This window comes from Falco cherrug, chromosome 1 (assembly GCF_023634085.1).
Source record: "Falco cherrug isolate bFalChe1 chromosome 1, bFalChe1.pri, whole genome shotgun sequence".
Classification (NCBI taxonomy): domain Eukaryota; kingdom Metazoa; phylum Chordata; class Aves; order Falconiformes; family Falconidae; genus Falco; species Falco cherrug.
This window is the reverse complement of record NC_073697.1, coordinates 4,150,972-4,173,255: the sequence shown is the minus strand read 5'-3', so window position 1 is coordinate 4,173,255 and position 22,284 is coordinate 4,150,972. Positions and strand designations below refer to the sequence as shown.

Here is a 22,284-nt window from a genome sequence, read left to right as displayed (position 1 = left end):
GCACAACTTCAGCGAATAGTCTATGAGTACTTTTACAGAGCTCTTCTATGAGTTTGACACTTTTGAAATATTTGAGGAGATCAGAAATATTTTATGTTATCTTAATGACAAATCGTTCCTTGAAACGTAAGTAAAAGATGGAGCATAAGTGTATCGTCAAGAAACAGGGGAGTCATGTTTTGCCTGAGAACTAGAAAGGGTCTCTCATAAAAAGCCATTTTTAGTCCTAGAAATGTTCAGAGAAGGCTTTTTTCCTTCTAAACAAATTAAAAGAAGACAGCATATCCTTCTCTCTGTCACTTTTTCTTGAATGTTTGGAACTCCATCCTATCACTCTCATATGCATAAACCATTACGGAGTTATCACAGATCCTGGTCTGGAAGTACATTTGTTTTAAAAAGATGGTTCCTCATGAAAAAGTTACATTTATTCATAAGTTGGCATAGACCCAGCTAGCCCATGTGTTCAGTTTTCATTAACAAAATCATCTGAGCTGTTATATGAACTGTTTTAGACAAATGTATGTCTTGCAGTTAGCCATGACTTCTCTTTTGATATGTGACTACCAGTACGCTGAAAGCCCGTATTTGTCAAAAGACTGCTGTAACACTTCAGAAATATTTAGATTCTGTTCTCTGTGACAGTACCTCCAGACATTTCCTCCTTTTGTTTCTAGGCTCAGATTACAGTTTTAATAAGCTGTTTCTGACTTTAAGAAATCCCTCTGCTTCTTCACTCCTACCAACTCCTTCCACTCTGGCAGCCTGCGCCCTTCCTCGAAAGCTGTTTAGAATTCACTCTTGCATTCCTTTGCCTTCAAACTTGAACACTGTCTGTTTTTCAATAAAAATACCTCCAATTAGCTGGAGAGATTTAAAAAATGTGATTGTCTCTAGTTTCACTAGCATAGTTTTAAGTTTCTAAATAAGATGTATTAGGTAAGATGATACTTAGATCCATTTGTCGTACTAAGAACATTTTGTACTTGCACGTGAAGTACTTGAAGTTATCAGGTGAAGGCAGCTAGAAGATACCAACAAATACACTGACTTTCAAATGCTTCAAATTCATCAATTATTTCGAACCTTTGAAATCTATTCACGGTTCATGCCGAAGTCAACTCAAAGATTTCCATCAGCTCAGCAGGTCAGGTCCTAAGACAATGATGTCACTAAAATGCTGCTATTCAAGATGCCATCATTTTACAAAATGCGAGTGCTTTTAACCCTTACCATTGGAGCAATCTGGACCTGTCCAGTTGGGGTCGCAGGTGCAGGTACCACTCTCTTGAAGGTAGGTGCCATGGCCAGAGCACTGGTCAGAGCACATTGTCTTCAGGATTTCACAGTTGTTGCCACCCCAGCCTGGGTTGCAGTGGCACTCACCGTGGATGCACATGCCGTGGCTGGAGCAGGCTGGGTCCAAGCAATCCGCTACGGGGAGATGAGAAAGGTCAGCTTCAGCTTGTCAGTCCTAACAACAGTAATCAACCCCTAGATGCTCACGACGCTTTGGGGCTTAATCCACATTGTAAGACCCTGTGAAATAGGCAGCATTGCACTCATCTTAAAAGTAAACGTTAGCAGCCTGAGGCCGAGAAGTTCACCTGTGTTTTACTGCAACAAGTAAGGAAAAGACAGAGTGGACCAAGCCACCTTGGTGCCAGCCTCCCTTCCCCGGCTACAAGGTAAATCACTCTTTATCATCATTAATCACATCGCAGCAATTTTCTTTGTAAAAACACCTCGCTTCCACATCACTTTCTGGTATCGTGAAATTTGTGCGTGCACATAACTGACGCCAAGACATTTACAGGCCACTGTAACCACCGAGTTAACAGAGAACCTTTCAAAGTTTGCTAATTTTTCAAAATTACAACAAGATTGGCTTTGGGTCTTGGGCAACTGATTTCTGTTCTGCCTAATCACAGTGTAACAAGTGCTGGACTCCCTGCAGCACTCTGCATCAACTGACCTGATCCACCGCTACAGAGTTCTGACAGCTGTACAGGACCCTCAACTTGTTTCAGAAATGAGTTGCAGACTGTCTATCTGTCTTAATTCACTTTAATGTGCTTTAGATGACGAGATTTAATTTAGCAATTTGACTCAATAAAATGTTACACTTGTAGGGTCAATGGCCTGAAAATTTAATTCCAGAGACTTAATTGCATTACTTTGTACACGGAGATCAATAAAATCAATTTGATTGAGGAAGAAAATGGCACTTTTTCCTCCCTAAAAAAATAGAATGTAAAATGAACTGCATTTTGCAGCACACCCGAACGAGTATTATTAAGCACATCTCTGGTATACAAAAATGATGCATCATTTTTCACTTTGAGGCATTTGAATCAGCACTTTCTACAATGTGGTTGGTGGAAAAGATCATTAACAAATACAACAGATCGACTTATTCTATACTGTGAAAATTCAGTAAGTCTTCCTGTATTCCGACATCTATTTTTTGTGAGCTTTCTTCTTAGCTGACCTCAGCTAAAAAAATAAATAAAAATATACTGGCAAGCAAAAAGATGTCTCACACTATTAAGAATTTTCCCATTGATTACTTGAGGATAAATAAAAGTATAATAATTCTGTAGAATTCAGTGATACTAGTGATTCCCAAACTTGATTTTTAGTATTCTAAAATGACTTTTCAAGAAACAGCATTAGCGCCTACGACCTAGATCTTGCAAAATCAATAGAGCTGGATGTGCCAGCTGGAAACCTGACCAACAACAGCGGGTGCTGGGGTAAATATTTACTCATTTACCTTCTTCACAGTTTTCTCCTTTATATCCAGAGTTGCAGGCACAAGAGCCCATGATGCAAATGCCCCGGCCCCCACACTGGGGATCGATGCACTGAGTTGCAGGCACATCACACTCGGTGCCCTTCCAGCCGCTGTAACACAGGCAGCGTCCTTTGGAGTACTGCCCATTGCCACTACACAGCACTGGGCAGGCTGCTGTGAAATAAAACACGGCAGTACAATGAAAACCAACTTCTTCACCAACGCTTTGCAAAGAACATTTAATCAGCAAGACACACGCCAGTTGCTTTGCTGACGTATCTGTCTTCTTGCTCACTTCAACTGACTCTAGAAAAAGCACTGGGCTGATTTACCTCTTGAACAATCGGGACCCAGAAACCCAGGAAAACAATGGCAGGATCCAGAAACACATTCGCCGTTACCATGGCAATTTCGGGGGCATTCCACCACAGACTCTACAGGGAAAAAAAGGAGGATAATTCACAGCTGCCTACCACATGAAGTACCTATCATTTGAACCACTACTAACTGACAGCCTGCTCTCGCTCCCAGAGAAGTGTTTACATTTGGTTTGTTTGAAGAGCACAAATAGCTGTGATTTTCTGATGCTGATGCCTCTAGTATCTCAGGACATTGCATTCCAACAAAAAAGCTAAACTTACAATGGTAAACCCATATGAGCTCCACACTTAAAATTCAGCCTGTGCCATTTAACAAATATTCAAAATAGCGTCCTCCTTTCTAGCACTGCTTTACAAGAAGGTACGCTCCTTGTGCCTTAGATCAAGTAATTAAAATACATATTCTGCATTTTACTCTAAGCAGCAAAAGAAACAGTATGAATGGAAAACCTGTGAAAAAAAGGCAGATCATTTAACTACAAAAACCTATCTCTCTGTTCCTAAAAAACCTGACCAGAGTCTAGCATTTGGTAAGAGCTTTGAAGATTATGCTTACCTATAATTATGGTATTAAAAGACACCTGCTCCGCATTTTTCCCATCATTATAAAAGGCCAGGTGCCAGATGCCAGAATCCAAATACTGGATAAAACCTGCCTCGTGGAGACTGACAGACCTTGCCTGCCGCCCTGCTCGCTCTGACTCCAGTAGGTTGCGTTGCTCCCTCGCAATCAGCCGGCTGCCATCCAGGAGCTCCACAAAGTCATACTGCAGGGAGGAACAGACAGGAGCTTGACAAGTCACAGGATGACCCACCACACTTCCAGCTTCCCCACAACACCTTGACAATATGCTTGTGTTTCGACCAAGAGTTCCCTTTTGGAGCAGGGAAGCAAGAGTTGAAACCGACACTCGCTTATTTCTTCGCCCCTTGCTAAGACTTCAAATAAAATTTCCAACTAGACCTCGTGCTTATTAGAGTGGCTTTTTTGGGGACAAGCGGCCAATGAACCTATTACGTATACTGGGGGCAGAAAACGTCAGTTGAAATGAGTCTGCAGGCACGACTACCACCTGAATCACAGGTGACAACTAACTTTCAGAGTTATATATACATGAGTTTATAATAATACCCAACATGAATACTCTACTCTGCTTTTCCTTTAGTTTCAGATGAAGGATTAAACTGCTCAATCCCCCTTTTGGACGGTTTGGGATTCTGGAGGAAGGAGAGCAAGAGCTTTACTTCCTATCACAGAAGCCCAAAAGAGGAGATGGAAAGCATAAAACATAGCAACTGTTGAAAATGACAAACTGACCAAACATACGGTACCTCAGGTCAATGGACAGCACAGACTGTATTGTTAAGAACCATCAGTGGGGCCTGGAAAAATGTAGCAGCATCTCAGCTGACACAAGCAGCAAACTCACAACACGAGGTTTTATGCATGTCGGTCTTAACTAGGGCTAACAGCACCTGGAGAGCTGATCTGCTCTGGGCCTGGCACTGGTTTACACTGTCTGGGGGTCTGCTCTCATGGCTTTAAAGATGTCTTCTGCACGTTTATCATGTAAAATCAATGAGTATACAGGAAAATTAAAGAGGCAGGAAAATTAAAGAGCGCTCTTGCTTGTGGTAGAGCGTCTCTGCTTTTCCCGCAGAGTCTTTTCACAGGTTCACTTCTACTGACACGTTTATTGTATGAAGTGAAGAGTAAGACATAAACCTTCAATCTTCCCACACGGTAGAGATCTCTCTCAAACGGAATTACATCCAGAGCCCATAAAGGAAAGGCCAGTATGTGAAACCACTTATTCACTTGAGCTAGGATAACATCAGTTACTGGGACCAGAGAATGAGTGGGTTTACACCCTGACTTGTGACCTTCAGAAACTGCTCCCAGGACAAAGGAAAACATGATAGCCTTTGTCCTGGAACAAGGGTTTAAGTACTTATGTTCTCTTCCTGAAATTGCAGGCCAAAATTCACTGCTATTGTAAGAATGTTCCTCCCTAGTCATCAGAATAATCTTCCTACCAGTCAGCATGTGAAGGAAATGCAGAGTTAATATGCGTCTATCAACACCTGAGACACTTTTCTAGCTACGTCTGAACCAGCAGAATAGAAGATAATACGGTTAGGATGTGCAGAAGCCGGTACCTTGCTTGGTATGCTGTGACTCTGTATGTACTGTACCGCATGAAAATGTATGCAACTGTTTTGGGAGAGCAACCATTATTCAAAATCATTCAACATTCTCATCTTTTAGAGAATTAATATTTATCTTCATTTTGTGCGAGGGAGAAAAACAATTTTCTCCTCCCTCCTGACTCAAGAACACTTCTTTCTGGTTGCGTTTTTCACTAATATTTTAAAAAAGAGAAAGGTCAGGGAGTTCTGAGTTTTAACAAGTCTTTTATGGACACTAGAAGCAAGCCTGTAATTTGTATACTGCAGAGGATCCTTTTTTGTAGGAGGACAATTTCAGATTAAAACCTATTTTTGATACAGGAACAAGTGATTATAGCACTTGATTGACTAACGGCTAATAAGCATGGTACAATTAATGATTTTGTATTTGTAATGTAATAAGGACATAAGCTGTTATCAGAACACCATTTTAGACTACGTTTTAAAAGCCATACAGACAGGAATTTACTGTTCACTCTGTCCCCCAGTGAAAACCAGTAACTGATCTTCACCCTTTTAAAGGCTTTTTTTTTTTAATATTTAGGACAAGATAACAGAAACAGACTGGAAAAACAATTGTCTTCATAAGCCAGACACACACCAATTTTATTTTACTTCTATGAGGATAAGTTAATTTATATTGAGTCTAAAAGTGCTGATTTGCCCCACCATTCCATTCAGCTTTGCTTTAAACCAAAGTCCTTTTTTTTTTTTTTTTTATTCTTAAAGCCTCTTTAAATAAACATATTGATTCTCTGACTGCAATGGAACTGACATTTCTAGAAAGTGTCACAAAGACTTTCAGGTTTGCATTGATTGGGTTTTGAACGGACAGCCACCGTCAATTATTTCTGGTTGATTTATTTATGATTCCCCAGAAAGAGAGAACTATGCATCTCAGATCAGTCTGTGACGCACACGTGGTGGCTGTGCTTGAGACCGATTTCAGTACCTAAAGAGAATACAGAAACACAACCGAAATTCTGTCCTGATTGCAACACATTAAACCACTTCTTACATGCTGTATCCCTATTATTTTGGATTGTGGGACAGAACATGAGTTAAATTTGCTGCCTTCTGTTATTATTTTATGATTAAATGCTAAGCGACTGATAAGAATGATTTAGATGCAGGTGCTGCTCCAAGACAAGGGTATAAACAAGAAGTCTTCTTCAGATCTCTCCCAAGTTCATTTCTATCGTACTTCCATTATGTCCCTTGCACCGGTAGGATAACTGGCATCTAAGGTTGTACAGCTACGGAAAGATAGAGGCTAGTTTCCTCTTACTCACTGTCTGGTTTTACCTGGATTACAAGAGGTGGGTAAAGTGGCAAAGAGTCTGTAAGAGAAGTGGAAAACGAGGTGGCAAATGTAATATGCAAGTTTTGCATTACAGCCAAAGGTGACATGGTGACACTCATAGAAACACCGAAGCTGCAGGGAGGGAGCTAAAGAAGATACTGGTGTGCGGTCACACATGTAGGGTATCACAGGCACACGAGCAAAGATATTGGAGGGGGACAGCTGGTAAGGAAACTTTACAAATGCTGGCAGAGTGCAGGTAGTGATCAGTTCTCTATTACTTAACGTTAAGATCTAAAAATTCAAATACTGCCGTTTGAGGAACAGGCAGCAGTTGCTCATTTACATAAATTTTGTTATTAGCACTTGTCACTCTGTGACTAGGAGATAAGGGCATTCAAAAGACACAGACATGAAGTGATATATATGGGTGAGATCCAACTTTTCAAAGTCCTCATGAAACAACCCTTGCTTTACACATCCAGAGATGGGCTTTGACCCAACTTCTATCATTTTGGCATGAGATCTTGGAGCTATGGTAGACAGATCTATGGAAACATCAGCTCTACGAATCAAAAAAGCAAGCAAGCAGACATCTTAAGGCATTATATGAAACCATCACAGTTACATATCTGCTATGTTCTGTGCTCTTCTGGTTTCCCCATCTCCCCAGTGGATAACATTCAGAAAAGGACAAGGACGATCGAAGGGTTGAAGCAGCTTTCATACAAAGAATGAGAAAACAGACTGGAAAAATATAATTCATTGAGGACACTAAAGATCTATAAATCAAGGGTGGCAGGGAGAAGAAATCGGTGAGAAACTCTCCACTGCCTCTTCCAAACTCTACCAACAGGGTGTCAAACTAAAACCTCCAGGAGGCTGCCTCAAAGCACACTGAGGATAGTGTAAGATGTGTAGTTAAGCCATGAAACTCCTTGCTGCAAATGTCACGTATGCTAAAAGGTTCCATAGGTTCAAAGGTGATGATGCAAATTCACAGGAAAAAAGAATCTATCAAAGGTTGTAAAAAATAAAGACAGCATCTTTGACTCGGGATGTCCTTCAGCCTTAAAATGCTGGAGGTCAGGAGTGTGTTGTAGGAAGAGTAACTACAAATCTGTCATGCTGCTGTATTAATCTCTATGTACTGCTAATGGCCACCGTCACAGAGAGAATGCTGAGCTAGATGGGCCTTTGATCAGACCTGGCATGGACATTCATGTGTTTTTCTAACATGCTCCCATGACACTTGGAGCTACACAAATAAGCTGCCTTGTCTGATGGAAGGATGCAGTAAAGCCCAGCATCAGCTGCTAGTCTGCCCCTAACAGCTATGCCTGGCCTGCAGTTCAGCATTTCTGTCAGGAAAAGCCATAAGGGTTAGGGGAAATAAGAAAGCAATAAACAGATGTTATGTGTGCAGACCCCTGAACGTTCTGTTTCATTAGATGTCCTTTTGCCTAAATACCTTATTTTGTTTAGATAAGCTACTTTGTTAAAATACATATTTTACCAAGTATCAGTTGTGTCTTCATCGAAGTCCTGTGATTAGAACTTTGTTGCAGAAAGGCCTGAACTGTTGAGAGGTCTCTTACTCCATTTTTGCCCCCATGTGTAGGAGCATAGCAACAAAAAAAAAACCCAACAACAAACCCCAGCTGCTCACTGGAACTGCTTTTTTAAGAGATTACATACATGCTTTATTTCAGGCACCTAAACTAGACACCATTGGATTCAAGGCCATATAAACTTTCTGATAACCCTGCACCTTTGGGAACCTTCGGCAGCCCTTAGATGTTCACTAGGGTATGCTGATAAGTAAGCATGCCTGATTTTTCAAGGTATCAAATGTCAGTCAAACAGTCTGTAAAAAATACGCTAATTAGATACCAGGCAAAACCAGGACAAGAGTGCTTGACCTATATCCTGGGAACAATATATCCAGGATGTCACCCAATCTACAGAAGATACAGTAGCAGGATTAGCATATGATTCTTTCTGTTGTATCGCACTTAAACATGAATAAGCACTTGGGCAATAACAATCCAAAGGGAAAGGAGCCTGTGCAACACAGATGGTGGGGAAACAGATTTAGTGATCTCCCTTTCCTGAGTTTTTGAATAAAGGGCATCCCGTATTTCAATCTTTTGCAAGGATAAGGGATCAAGTCAGGATCATTCTTCATAGATACATCTACTTGCACAACTTCTCATATAAATGCACAGCCCAGATCAGCTTCTTCAGTTCTATTCATTCTTGCCACACATGTATTCCCCTAGCTCCTGTTACTATTGTTATCATTGAGATGGCATTTGTATTCCAAACGTCTATTTCCAATGGCTGATAACTTTCTGAATCAATTTTCTTTGAGCTAGAATTTCTTGTGCTTGTTGTCAGCCTGAGGGTGGGTATTCATATGTGGAGGTCTGAAAAAAATCCATTTAATCATTTTTATGAGGATCAAATTTTTAAATAAACATAAGTTCATTTCCTGCGTTCAGTAAATTGTTTGTAGTTTAATGGAAACTAAACTAAAAGAATAAAGCTAATGTAACGTTTTAAGGTTTTAGCTGCATGGAACTCCTTTGCTGACCCTAATTCTTCCTCTTTGGTTTGTGACTGCTAGATAGGCAATATAATTAACATTATTTCTATGTTCTAGGTCTTTTAGAAGTTATCCTTGAACAAAAAACCAAAATAAATTTAAACAGTACAGTAGCAGGCAAATAAAAACTAAAAAATGTGGAATTAAAATACAATATTTGATATATGGATTTGCTGTTGCAACTGTTTAAGACATAGCCCGTCACGCTTCCTTCCAATTATACCATTAGGTTGCCACACTTGAAGAGTTGTGTCCGGGGCAAATCCATACACTTTAAAAAAAATAAATCAGTGAGACGTTGCAGAATTCTCTAAATGGGGGTCGAAGAGCATGAGCTCAACTCCCATTTCAGGTGGAAAAAATGGTTCAGAGCCAGCACTTGGACAAATATTGAGCTGAAAGAGATTTAAACTTGGGGCATCTTACATCTTAAAAATAAAATCTGAATACAAGTGATTCTAAAGTACTGTCTTGGACAATGATTCTCCCTTTCCTCTGCTAATCCAGAAGACTATTCATTCTTTTATACTTCAGCTTTTCTACAGCTATGAGTAAAAGGTGTTTCCTTGTTACTAACCAAAGGCATGAACAAACCTTCTAAGGAGTGCAGCAGAATAAATCCTCTGGGGCACTTAAGAACAAAGTTTCAAGACACTAGATGTCTAGTGAAGACTGATACTTCTACATTCCCAGTTCACTGTATCTCCATAGGCATGTATTATATTTTTTTTCTTTTACGTATTTATTTAGTGAGACACCAAGCTGTAAGTACAGTAGCATTTGCTTTTAGAACAAACTGAAAAACTGTTGGCTTCTTGCTTGGAAATTTGGCTAACGTGGTGTTTGCCAGGCACTTTTGGTGACGTGTGTGGCCATAAGATGCAGTTTCGGTTTGCTTGGGTTTTTAAAGATACGTGTATATACCACAGAAGAAAACCCCCACACCTATAAATTCTGCATGAATCACTCCATATGTAAAGCATCATCATTGCTCACAGCATACAGAACAGCTCATAAATAAAAATACCTGCCCACCCCCCACAACCCCACCCACCCCCAACTTGGATCCCATCACTTACAATATTATAAACCTTTTGGACATCACATGAGATCAATAAAGTATAGAAGGTAAAAATAAAAATCGGCAAAATGGAAAAGGATGCAATCCTGAGAAAGAAAGAAGATAAAAAAGATACATGCTCATAGTTTTCAATAACATGTCCTACTTTTAATGCAAGCAGCTCTCACCTGAGTGTGTGAAGGTGGTAAGCCTTTTCGGCCATATACTCCAATCAATGCATCTTTCTGAAGGGATATATTGAATTTTAGAAATTGTGGCTGATCAATGAAGAGTTGTGATCTCCAAAAAATCCCAGGGGGAACTTCTTGTATTGCTCTTCGGCCTATATCAAGTTCTCCAGAATCTATAGTGTTGTTTTCTTGTGCAAATCCCCCTAATTTTCCTGACAGGTTAGAATAAAAAGAGATCAAAAATCAGTATTCCTTTCTTGCTTTCAATCATTCTTCACATAAACCATCAAATATTTAGATTCACCCCTAAAATGTTACCTGACAATCCTTCTGAATGTAAGATCCCAGGGAATTTATTGATTTGGAAATAAAAAGGCAAAGATAGCAGAAATACTTACAAAGTGAAAACGCTGTAACTTCCCTAAGCCCTAAAATTCTGAAAACTGTATTAGGATCTACATCAAACTGTTCATTTTTTTCACCAGGTATTTTAACAGGGGTTTTCCAGCATAAAGTCTTACACTAAAAAAATTTAAGGTAAAGGTAAATGCAGCATACAGATTTGAGGAGTAATAGATGCATATTCATATATATATATATATATTCATCTATCAATAGATGCATAATCAGCAGTCAAGAGAACTACTACAGTCTTTCCGACATAAAACATCAGAGCATTTACACAATACTAACAACATCTACAGCTCTGGATTCCTATTTTTTATTTTTGTCCCATCCCCCCTCAAAAGGCAACGTTTCCTGCTCCATTGTGCCAATGTCCTTATGCCTTCACACCCCATAATGCCTATATCCTCTGCACTGCCTGGCCTCAGCTGCAAGCTCGTTACCACCTCCTTATCCACAGTCTCCTGAATAAAATGTATTATAGCATGTCGAAGTCTAGTACTTTCACTATTTTCTGCATCACCAATATGTCTTTATCCTGCAGGCCAATTACTAGGAATAAGAACACAGCACTGAAGGAAGGGCATTAATGACTTTTCTCTATAAAGCATTTGTCTAACTGCCAGTTAGTCTTGTAATCAGAGGCCAGTGATGATGGCTTGGAAATGCCCAGAAGAAGCAGAGCAGCTAACATGCAAAAGACACACCATGTCAAATACTAACACCAAAAACCTGGACTGCTGGTTGTGGCATTAAAAAAGAAGAAAATAAAGTCATACGCTTCAGATACCCTCGACAAACCTTTTATTCAACTGGGTTACTCCAGGCACCAGAGACTGAATCTGTGCTGCACCTGGAGTACAGGCCAGTACCACTCAATCTGCAAGGCTCTGGGCCATCCTAGTGAAGCACCTTCACGTAAATCAAAGAGTAAAACTGCTCTAGGGCAAGCTGCTGACGCTGCAAGGCTCTGGGCTGGATGCTATGGACAGCACAGGTCTGTGACAGCTCTGCGACCTCCACACTGCCCCTGGTTATACCACACAGGCACACACTAAATCCAGCAAAGATTACAAACCTTTCGCAAAGCTTGTAAGCAAACAACTTCTGGTTCAGTTGTGGTAGCATCTTCTACCTGCCACATTGGTGGGAGACAGAACTACTAAGACCGATGCACTAAAGAAGTGCTTTGCCCAAACATTCACCACCCAGCTTTAAGACCTGGGATGGTTTACATGAGTCTGAGTCAAGTTTGCTTGAGGCCAACGATTCAGATCTGATATTCAGGCACTAAGACCACGCTGTGCAGCCAGACACAGGCAGTCTTGGAAGCTGGTACCACGGTCAAAGCCTATTTTGATCTGATGGGATCAGTGCTGTCAAATCCAGTCTAAGATGCAAAGATTTGTCAAAGAACTTGCTTACCAACACATGTCAACTCTGGAGTATGCTGCATTTAAGCAGCTGGCACATCAAGGTGAGCCTTGGGTGAAGCAATATAAAGAAAAATGGAACTGTAGTTACAATCTTACAGACTGCTGTGTTTTAAACCAATTTATACTTTTTTTCTCCAGCAGCTAGTCTATTATAAAGATAGAACTAAACCCATCTGAGAGTGATAAGCATGTTCAAGGGATGCTGCCTTGTTTGTGTACCAGTGTTCTGAAGAACTGACAACGCTCTGTCGCTGCCCTGTCTATTATGTTCAAATTCTACATTATTCATCATTTGATGGAACAAAGTGACACAACCTTTTTGCAAACATTTAGACCTTAAAAAAACAGATTAAAATCTGAAATGCCAGGTGAGGTCACTGATTGATCCGCGCCACTTTTTGTGCAGCGGAGATGAACAGAGACTGCTGCTGAATTAAACAGGCACAGAAGCACTACTGAGAGGCCTTGAGTGGGGGCTTGCGTCATCATCAGAGCTGTGCCACAATGGTGTTGCAGTCACTGAAAATGTCTCTCTCACAGCATCATCATATTGATCAGTGTTCTGCTGAGAAGAGACAGTGAAATATCTGATCTTGGAGACACCATTTTTTTCACACTTTTCAGGATGAGTCTGATGCTTTTCTAATTTTGGACTTAACCTTTCACAATATTCATGTGTTATTCCAGAAGATGGATCTGTAATCGCTATTTCTGTTCATTTAAGCATTTGTTTCTTACCACTTCCTTCAAATTTCAGCACGTTGTGTTGTATAAATACACACAGTGATGACTGGTAATCACTGAACAATAAACACTTGTTTGCAGTATTGATCTGCAGCTTCCTCTATTTCTACATTTGAAATGAGAAACAACTACCACTTATTACGGAAAAGATGAACTAGACAGCCTGAGCAGGTGGCCTTTACAGAACATTTTGACCAGCTTGCCAGAAATGCCTGTTACTGGGTTTCAACACTTATCCTTAGCTGATAATGATCCTAAGGACTCCCATTTTCTTCGCCAAAACAGAGGTAGTTTTACCCTGTAGCCATATGCCCACCACCTCTCTCAAAATTATCTTTTGCCACACCACCTCTCTCAAAATTATCACCAGCTGTTTGCCCTTCTAATGATAGTGTGTTAACTATTCTTTGTTCTCTGTGCTATCTCAACAGGCGTACGAAAAATCTTAGTAGTGTCATCATTTGTTTTTCACTTTCTAAGCAGTAACAGTTCTTATACACAGCTTTAAATCAAAATATGAAACGTCACATTCATTCACAGAATTCCATAATGACATTAATAGTCCAAAGAAGAAACAAAACTTCAAAATACCTAGCCTCTTGAATATATTCTCCTTCACTATACTTCCTCTCTACCCCCAAAATTTCTTCTTTCACAGACCCTCCCCAAAAGACAATAATACAAATAACACATAAATACTTATAGGTAAATAACATTTGTATCTTGATTTGTACTTATATGGGTAGATACACTATAATTTGATTTACAAAAGTCATGATTTTGCTGTATCACTTCCCATCTAATATATACAATCATGCATTTGTGATATCCACAATCCAATGCATTATGGGTAATTAAGAGATAAAATATTTGTTATATTTGTTATTGGTAAATTGTATTTCAACTGTCTGAGTTTAGAGTGGACAAAATCCTGAGCTAAAGAAGTATTGAAAGCAATAAGCAATACTTATTCTACGCGAAAAATTCACAAGTATCACTAAAACGACATGAAGACAAATTCCCTTCCCTTATTTGCAAACATTCTATAGATGAAACCACAAGATACACTGTGAATAACTATCAGTAATGCAGAATAAAAATGAATGCACAACCAAACCACAAAAATGCTCAACAACAATTGCTGCATAGTGTCACACGTATCATTTTCCATCTTTCAAAGGCAGTGCTAATTAGAGTATTAGGTTGCAAGGCTGGATTTACAGTCAATAGCGTGTTCTCCCATTCCATTGCATAACTTTGTATTCACGATCTTTTCCTGTGAGACATCTGCTATATATCTTTCTGCAACAACGGTTTCCAGAAACGAAATAAAAACCCTCTTAAAAACGTATTTTTAGAAAAAAGCCTCAACGTAACATCTAATTAAGAAGTTACTGTATCTTTAATTAACATGGTACTGTAAACAAAACAAAAAAGCTCAACATACCAGTTAAAGCAAGCATAATATATTTAAATGAGTACAATCTCAAAAAGTACATCTACGTAAACCAAAAGAAATGCCCCTTTCCCCATTCACTTTTTTCCTCTCTTGTATTTTTTAAAACTCTGCAATTAAACATATATTCTTATAAGGGCTTTCTGAACTGCACACAGATTTTATATGACATAAAATAAAGCCAGCAACATGTAATATGCAACCAAGTGCTAAAACACGTTGGTTAAACAAGCTCTGTTTTTTAACCTTTCATTTCTATCATGTAATTATAAAAACAGATAAAGCGCTGATGCACCTCAAGTAGATGCTTGTATTTAATTAAGCATGGCTTACAAATGACTTTGGAGAACCTAAACTGAAATGGCCTATAAAATTCATCATATCCATCGAGAACACACGTCCCTATGCCACCTTATGCAGCCCTGAATTGCACCTGTCTAGATAATGGGTGATATGTTGCCAGCGGTTTGCTGTTCATACAGAAAGACTGGGGGAGGGGGAAAAAAATCCACAAAAGAAACAAACAAAAAAACCACTCCGGAAAAAGCTTGTTCAGAAATTTGAGCTTCACTTAACAAATGATTTGCATTTAAGGATGATTTAACATGCTTTTACTGTTGATTTATGACTAGTTATTTCTAGGTAAACCACAGCTGAATTCTCTTCAGTGGTCATAAGGATGCATTTTCAAGATGAAGCTTTGCTAATCATCACACAAAGTACCTGCACTTCTGAATGAATTCTACTCGTAACTCTGAAGGAATACCTGCGGTCCAGGGCACGGCTATGATTTCCTGACTGAAGCAGGCGCAAGATTATACCGCTCAGATGAGAGAGAGTCAATGAAAATGCCTGATCCATACAACACTGGGAATTTCTCCCATCTAAATCAGAGTATCAGGATATTACCAGGGGGCTAAAAAGGGGCAGTACTGAAAGTTTTTCAGCTGTCAAAAGTACCCAAATCTAGGCATTATTGATTCTTCCTTACAGTTTTCAGTAACTAGTATTATAGCCCAGGGCCCCCTTCCTTAAAACTCACATCTAGTCATGACACTTTCCCATCTGATGAACCTTCCTTTTGTGGTTTAAAATGTATATTCTCTGGTCTGTCTGTTGTTTAGTATTGATGTACGCTGATAAATCACCACTTACCATATTCCGCAGAGGACAGCATTTTAACAGCGGATGAAATTAACCCTGTTCTCTTGTACAGCATTTAGTGTCGTAAGGAAGGAAAAATGGAATTTGATATACTTGCTATTTCCTTTAATTTTTGTGGCGAAGTATAACGGGTTTAAATTTGTAAAAAAAAAATTTAAAAATTACCAAGGGAAAAAACAATATAAAATATTTACAAAAGCTTGTGTCTATAGAAGAAAGTATATTGGCTGCTGAGGGCAGAAGACAGTGGGATGATGGGCTGTCACTGCAGCATCAATATTCATTAACTATACAGCAGCTTTCTGCTATTCATTCAAAACAATTAAGAACACAGAAAGAGATAATGAATATCTAAGTGCAAGGAAAAGGCAGTAGGCTAAAGGAAATGAAAAAAGTCCTGTTGGAGAAGTTTCATATGCTTACAAAGATGACAAGAAGAAAGAACTGAGCTGTATCTCTTCTCTAACTTGGAGCTGTGATACCTTGACAAATTTTCAAGATGTCAGCTGCTGGCAGAGGCTTCCTCCTCCTCAGTGGTAAGGAGGTCAGCTCTACCTTGTGAAAGGGAAAATGGATTTTTGTGTAATGAAGCAAACACCGCATTCATCTACCATTTAAATCAAGTTTTCCATTCAAAACCTATTGATTTTAAAGCCTGTGTTAGCCAAAAGTGCACAGGCTCTTAAATGTTTTGAGAATCTTAAAGGGCAACATGGAAAAAGGTCGATAAAAAATAATCCCTTTATGTGGTTTGTATTTTAAAAACTCCTACAACAAAATTAATAAAGTTTTGTTTTGTTTTGTTTGTGGGGTTTTTTTACTCTAATATGTTGGTTGGATGATTCAGAGTCAACATTACGTGCTACAGACTTTCAGAAAACAAATGAACATATTATACATGACCTATTAAATTTCAGAGAGGAATTAAAAACAAAAGAGATCATAATCTGTAGAAAAAACCACAAGCCATTCCACAGTGAGGTCATCATGCCATAGGAAGCTCCTTGATCATGAGTTGGCTTCTAAACACAGCTAAGAGAGAAGCTTCGAAAATATGCAAAACCTCCCCGAAGTGCCTGTTCTGGTGCCAGCTCTTCAGAAAAGGAGATTATGTCGCCCCGGCCACAGACAAGGCTTTTGCCTGAAAAGCACCCAGAGCTCACTGGGACTCCTGAAGACTGAATCTTGGTATCGGGTCTCCCTTACGAAGGAGTGTGTTCTGTCACCTGGGGCTTCCTGGCTTTATTGAGGCCATTCCCACAGTACGTTCCCACAGCCACCCCAGCCCCTCAGGCAGGATGGTCCCAGCCAGCCTCAGTACCATCCTGCTACCTCTGAGGACTCCACAACAATCGTTACTGAGGAGGATTCATTCAGAATTCATCATTACAGAAGGAGAGAAATTGGTGCCTATTTCACTTACCGTTTTCTCCGGCAGGTACTGTTACAGGATGTGTTGGCACAGTATCGGAATTCACTTTTCCATTCTCAAATGTATCATTTTCAGTTTGCTGCAACTGCCAGTTGAGGCCAAACAGATGCATTGCTGGTGGTAAAGGATACAGGTTATTTTATGCTCTTAACCACAATGACAAATTGCACAAATAATGGCTTTCCATGCTTTGCAGTGGAATAGCAACTCATACATTAAAAAATTAAATTACAGGAACAAGCATTCACAGACTAATAGTTCAACTTAGCAATGGCACTAAGCAATTACTACCACTGTCCTTTAATGATACAGTGCTTTCGGTGAACGGAGTTGACAGAAAGCTCACCAGTTTCACTTTGAGTCTTTTACCGGTCCCAAATCAATGTTCAAAAGGATAGGCAGTAATTATGCCCTTGTCTCTTTTTTTTCATTCTTGGTCCTTCTGAAGAGACAAATCATTTAAATGAGCTCCTAAACGACATATTAAAATAAACGATTTCACCAGCAGATGGATCTATGCTGGTTAGCCAGAAAGAGAAAAGAAACAATGCAAGAGGAGAGGAAGGAGGGTGCTGTGGGCGTTGCAGGGCTGATCCAAGACACGAACACTCCTTTCCATGCTGCCACCAACACACTGCACAACCTCCCTTTACATGGCCATGCCCAACGGTAGCCTACGGAACGAGGCCAAGACCATCAGCAGAGCTAGAGATGCTGGGGCACCCTGCTCTGATACTGACAATGCACAAGCTCCGTTTCTGAACCACTGCATCCTGCGCAAGCACGTTTACGAGAAAGGTGATACCATGTTCCAAGTTCAGCTAAGCTAAGTATGAAAAGACAGGGTCAACCTTCGAAGGTGTTAGGGAGAACGACGTAAGGAACCTTGCTATCACCAGAAATGAATGAACGAACCCCCTGTTTGAACTTTTAGAGCAAAAATATGGAGGAAAAAAAGTCACCTTAATGCTGTGCTATGACACACATAACTTACGCAGTTTCTTGCTATCTGTGGTGTATTTCCTTCTCTTCCAATGACTCTATGATACCACAAAATTAATTTTACCGTAATTGCTCTAGTTTGGTGTAACATGGGTTTGCTCATTTCACTACAGCAGTTATCTCCAAAGCTAAAGCAGTCTTTCAGTGCTACTGGGGAATAAAAATACACTAGAAAAAACCCTGTAATAATGCATTTAACTATTAGGGCAAAACAGAAGGAAGATAATTCATTCTATCTTGTTGCTAATTCTGTCTCTGAAACAGATTACTGCTATAATCAATGTTACCAATTTATTCATTCCTTCTACCCAAATGACAAACAATTCTTCATCCCTTTTGGTTTCATCTCTGATCTTTCAAATGATTCTATGACTGTGGCAGCCCTTACTTAAGACAAACAGGCATCAGTGGAAGTTTAGTCAGGCAGACAGCAAACAATGCAGAATTAAGGCTTTCTCTGCCAGGTCTTTGACTTAAACTCTCCCCTTTACCCTCAACAAAACAAAGAACCAGAATGCAACCGAAGACCTATCACTGAATGCTTCAAAGACTGAAATCCTCACTATAGATGACATATTATCTTTGTTCCAAGTCTCTGACTCCACTATTACTCTTCTTTCCCAGACCTTAAATTGCCTGTCAAAGCCTGATAATGTAGAACATTCCTTGACCCTAAAACCTTATTTCTTTTCCCCCCCTCTCATCTCTTGTTAAACCGTAAATCCGACCACCACCATTTTTGGCACATCACTAGAATTAGCCATTATTATTTTGGCCCTACCTCAGCTGAAATTCTTATTTATGTATTAATCATCTGATGATTATATCTTTTTTAACATATTTCATCAAAATCCCTAGGGTCAAACTCTTACTATCTGTTATTCTAGTCCACTCCACTGGCAGCAATGAAAGACTGAAAATAGCTAAATATTTCATGATTCCAATCCAGTACATTTCTTGTCTTCAGTCTGGAGGTCTAAATCACCTCTCCTAACTTTGCTGGCTTCTTATCACTTTTAATACTCTTCAGGAGGAAAAAAAAGAAAGTGACATTAATTTTGTAACTCCAGAAGTATATTCCTTCCAAACACACGAGCTTAGAACATCATTAACAGCTCTGTCTGCTAGTGCTATGTACATGCCCTGTGCCTCTTCACGCTCCACTGGGAGATCAGAAGGGGAAGCAGTGACATGACCTTCTAGCCATTCCTTCATAATTCAAAACAGTTGGAATTTGAAGTCTTCAGAGGTAAGGACTGTGGGATGTATATTGATTACATTTCAAAGAACCATAGTTACTACAAGGTAAGTGACAATTACCTTTTCTTTGTGTTTGTACTGATTTGAGTCCCACTGTAGTTCACTGTCAAAGCTGGTAATAGTTGTATCCCTCAAAAATACTACTGCTCTCTCAACTTTGACACTGAACTAGCACCAAGTTCAGTAAACAACGTCTAATAAAAATGAACAGATGGATACATGCAGCTGTTTCACAGATTGTGAATACTGGAATGCTTTTGAAGCAGACCAGAAATGTTGCTTGACAACTCCAATGGCAACCAAAAACTTCCAGTGTGTAATAACACACTAAATAATTCGACTATGTAATCTCTCTGAGACAGCACTATGGAATTTAGAGAATTGTCCTTTCAGTATAAACGTATGAGAACAACATGAAAGAATTAGGCTTCTTGCTACAGGATTGAAATATGAGACAATTTCTTTAGAGATGGGGAACGTTAAGAACATGGGTAAATTGACTCGTTAAGACAAATTCAGGTACTATTTTGTTGATTAAGATTGGTCTTATCTCAGCCAGCCATCTATATAAAAGCAGACTTCAAGCCCTTATCAGCGGACAGTGAGGCACCTGCTGAAAATTCTCCATGCCCCCATGAGTCTGATATGCAGCACCTGGTACTGGTAACGGCACACCGAGAACACACCACGGCAGGGGGTCTGACACCTTCAGGTCAGATGTTATGAACTAGTTCTGAATTTCCAGAGGGGCAATGATGCAGGCAGACTGCAGGGTTTTGTTTGTTTGTTTGATTTCCTTGGGTCTAGAGAAGAATGAACACTTCCTCCCACCTTTGGGACGGGGATGTCAGAGTTCAATCCCCTTTTCTGTTTCTATTATGTTCAGAGAAATGATAGGTTTGCTTCTTTCTATAAAGAATTTGATATATGAAGCAAAATTAAAGCAAAACCATATAAAGCAAAATATATTTTTCTATTCCCAGCTGCTATTTTTAGTCCCAAATCTAATGTAAAGCAGGTCTTGATTTTTGTATTAGATATTGCCCGTCAGGTCTGGTTTATTGCCATTCAATTTGGCATTTATTTGGTGTTAGACACTGACAATGAAGGGAAGAGACCCTTCCTAGAGTAACTAGTTCTGAGTCTGCCAAATCTATGAGGTTGTTAACGCTGGAACAACTTCTAGTACTGGCACGTCTTTGATGGCAGGAAGGACTTGCCTGAGAATGCCAGATGCCTCTAACCAGAAAGCACGCAGCTTTTGATGGCTGTGGTTATAGACCACAACAACTCCATCCAAACAACCCATGGCTGCAAGCATGGATGAACCCTCAGGGAACAGGAGAAAAGATGGGTTGTCACAATTCCAAACGTGCCCACAAACCTTAATGAAAGCTTCCTTATACTTGTATCAAGACTGGGATGATTGCTCCCATCACGAACAGAACGACTTCACGCAGAGAAACAGACAATGGTCTCTGCCTATTCTGCTGTTTCAGTCCCCATCTCTATTCTGCAAAGGAATCTCTAGCTACCAACAGATCTTCACCTGCTGCAGTTATGATAGCATTTTACTTTGGGACTGACAGAGGTGTTTAAGACGGCATCTGTACATCTGCTGGACAAATTATCGGCATTATGGCCAGCCTTTAGGGTGCAGTGATAGTTGAAATTGTGAGGACTCCATTCCCTCTAACAGAGTGGGAAGGAGAGGCATCAGAGAGGATAAAGTCCTCAAGAATCTGCGCTGCTTTTGGCATGAGCGCAGCACCAGTGTCTGGGTGGTGCTGGTCGGTATAGCTGAATTCTACAGGACAAATCCCAAACATACAAGCAGTGACTAAACCAACAGTTGGGCTTTTACCTCCGCTTTGTATTTCTGCAAAGTAGAACACACCAAATGGACTGGGATATTAAAAAGATTCAGGGCTCAGATTAAAGGAGTGCATTTATACCCACGGTAGCACTGATGTGAACACAAAAAAGCCATCATTTGTTACAAGCTATCAGGTAATCCTACCATCTCTCACCACACAGTTCACTGAAGGGTTTCTGAACCACCTTAAACTGCTTTTTCAAGCTTGGTTGATCTCACCTTTCACTGTGTAATTGAGGTCTAGGTATTTTGGCTTGTAATCTGTCTACAAGGCCTTCATTTCCACTTAAGAATTAAAATAGCAACTAAGAATACATTTCACAGCAAATATTTGGAAAGACTATTATGACTAGTTTACACTGTGTAAACCATGTTACAATAATCTGCTTCGGGAAGAAGTTGCTGCTATCAGGCCCTTTCATTCTTCTCATGTTACCAGCCCATTTGTCTTGCAACCTAGTATTGCTATGCTTTATGCATTCTCTTTACAAGGAACTTCTTGTTGAGCAAACCACACTGTATTATCACTTCAAAACTCTCCTTGAGATTTCCTTCAGCAAGCCCAAAAGAAATTAGTCCCTTTATTAGCAGGTAGTAAGACAGAGGGATAATTTTATGTAACTATGTGGCAGGACTAGGACTGTGAGAGCTGACAACTACCCGCTGCTGCATTCGACTGGGAAGTGCTTTCCTTTTGCCTTGCTTGCTAGCTCAAAGCTCGCTCTCTGCAAAGAGGCACAAAAAAGAACTGTAACAGAAAAGCAATTTATGTAGCTCTACCTCCATTTAGCAAAATCTGGGCTTGTCTGATTCCACCCCCCCCCCCTCCTCATACACTTAAATGGTAAGAGGATAGGGACAGCTAGTTGATAAATAAATTACACAGGTGTTAACATCCTCCAGTATCCAGGACATAGCTCTGAACAGAAAACAAAGTTTGGACACAGGTGTGAATATACACACAGTGCTGGGTGGGATCT

At 39.8% G+C, this 22,284-nt stretch overlaps 1 protein-coding gene across 9 annotated transcripts in view; it reads right to left on the bottom strand.

Annotated features, from left to right (window-relative positions):
• TENM3 (teneurin transmembrane protein 3) overlaps positions 1-22,284 on the bottom strand; it is a 323,373-nt gene that overhangs the window by 80,253 nt on the left and 220,836 nt on the right. For all 9 annotated transcript variants that reach the window (XM_055714055.1, XM_027814146.2, XM_055714069.1 and 6 more), the window contains 6 exons: positions 17,158-17,280; positions 10,527-10,741; positions 3,734-3,944; positions 3,130-3,231; positions 2,777-2,971; positions 1,234-1,434 (listed from right to left, as the gene is read on the bottom strand). In XM_055714055.1, the coding sequence (XP_055570030.1) occupies positions 1,234-1,434; positions 2,777-2,971; positions 3,130-3,231; positions 3,734-3,944; positions 10,527-10,741; positions 17,158-17,280 (1,047 nt within the window). The remainder of the gene's footprint in view (positions 1-1,233; positions 1,435-2,776; positions 2,972-3,129; positions 3,232-3,733; positions 3,945-10,526; positions 10,742-17,157; positions 17,281-22,284) is intronic.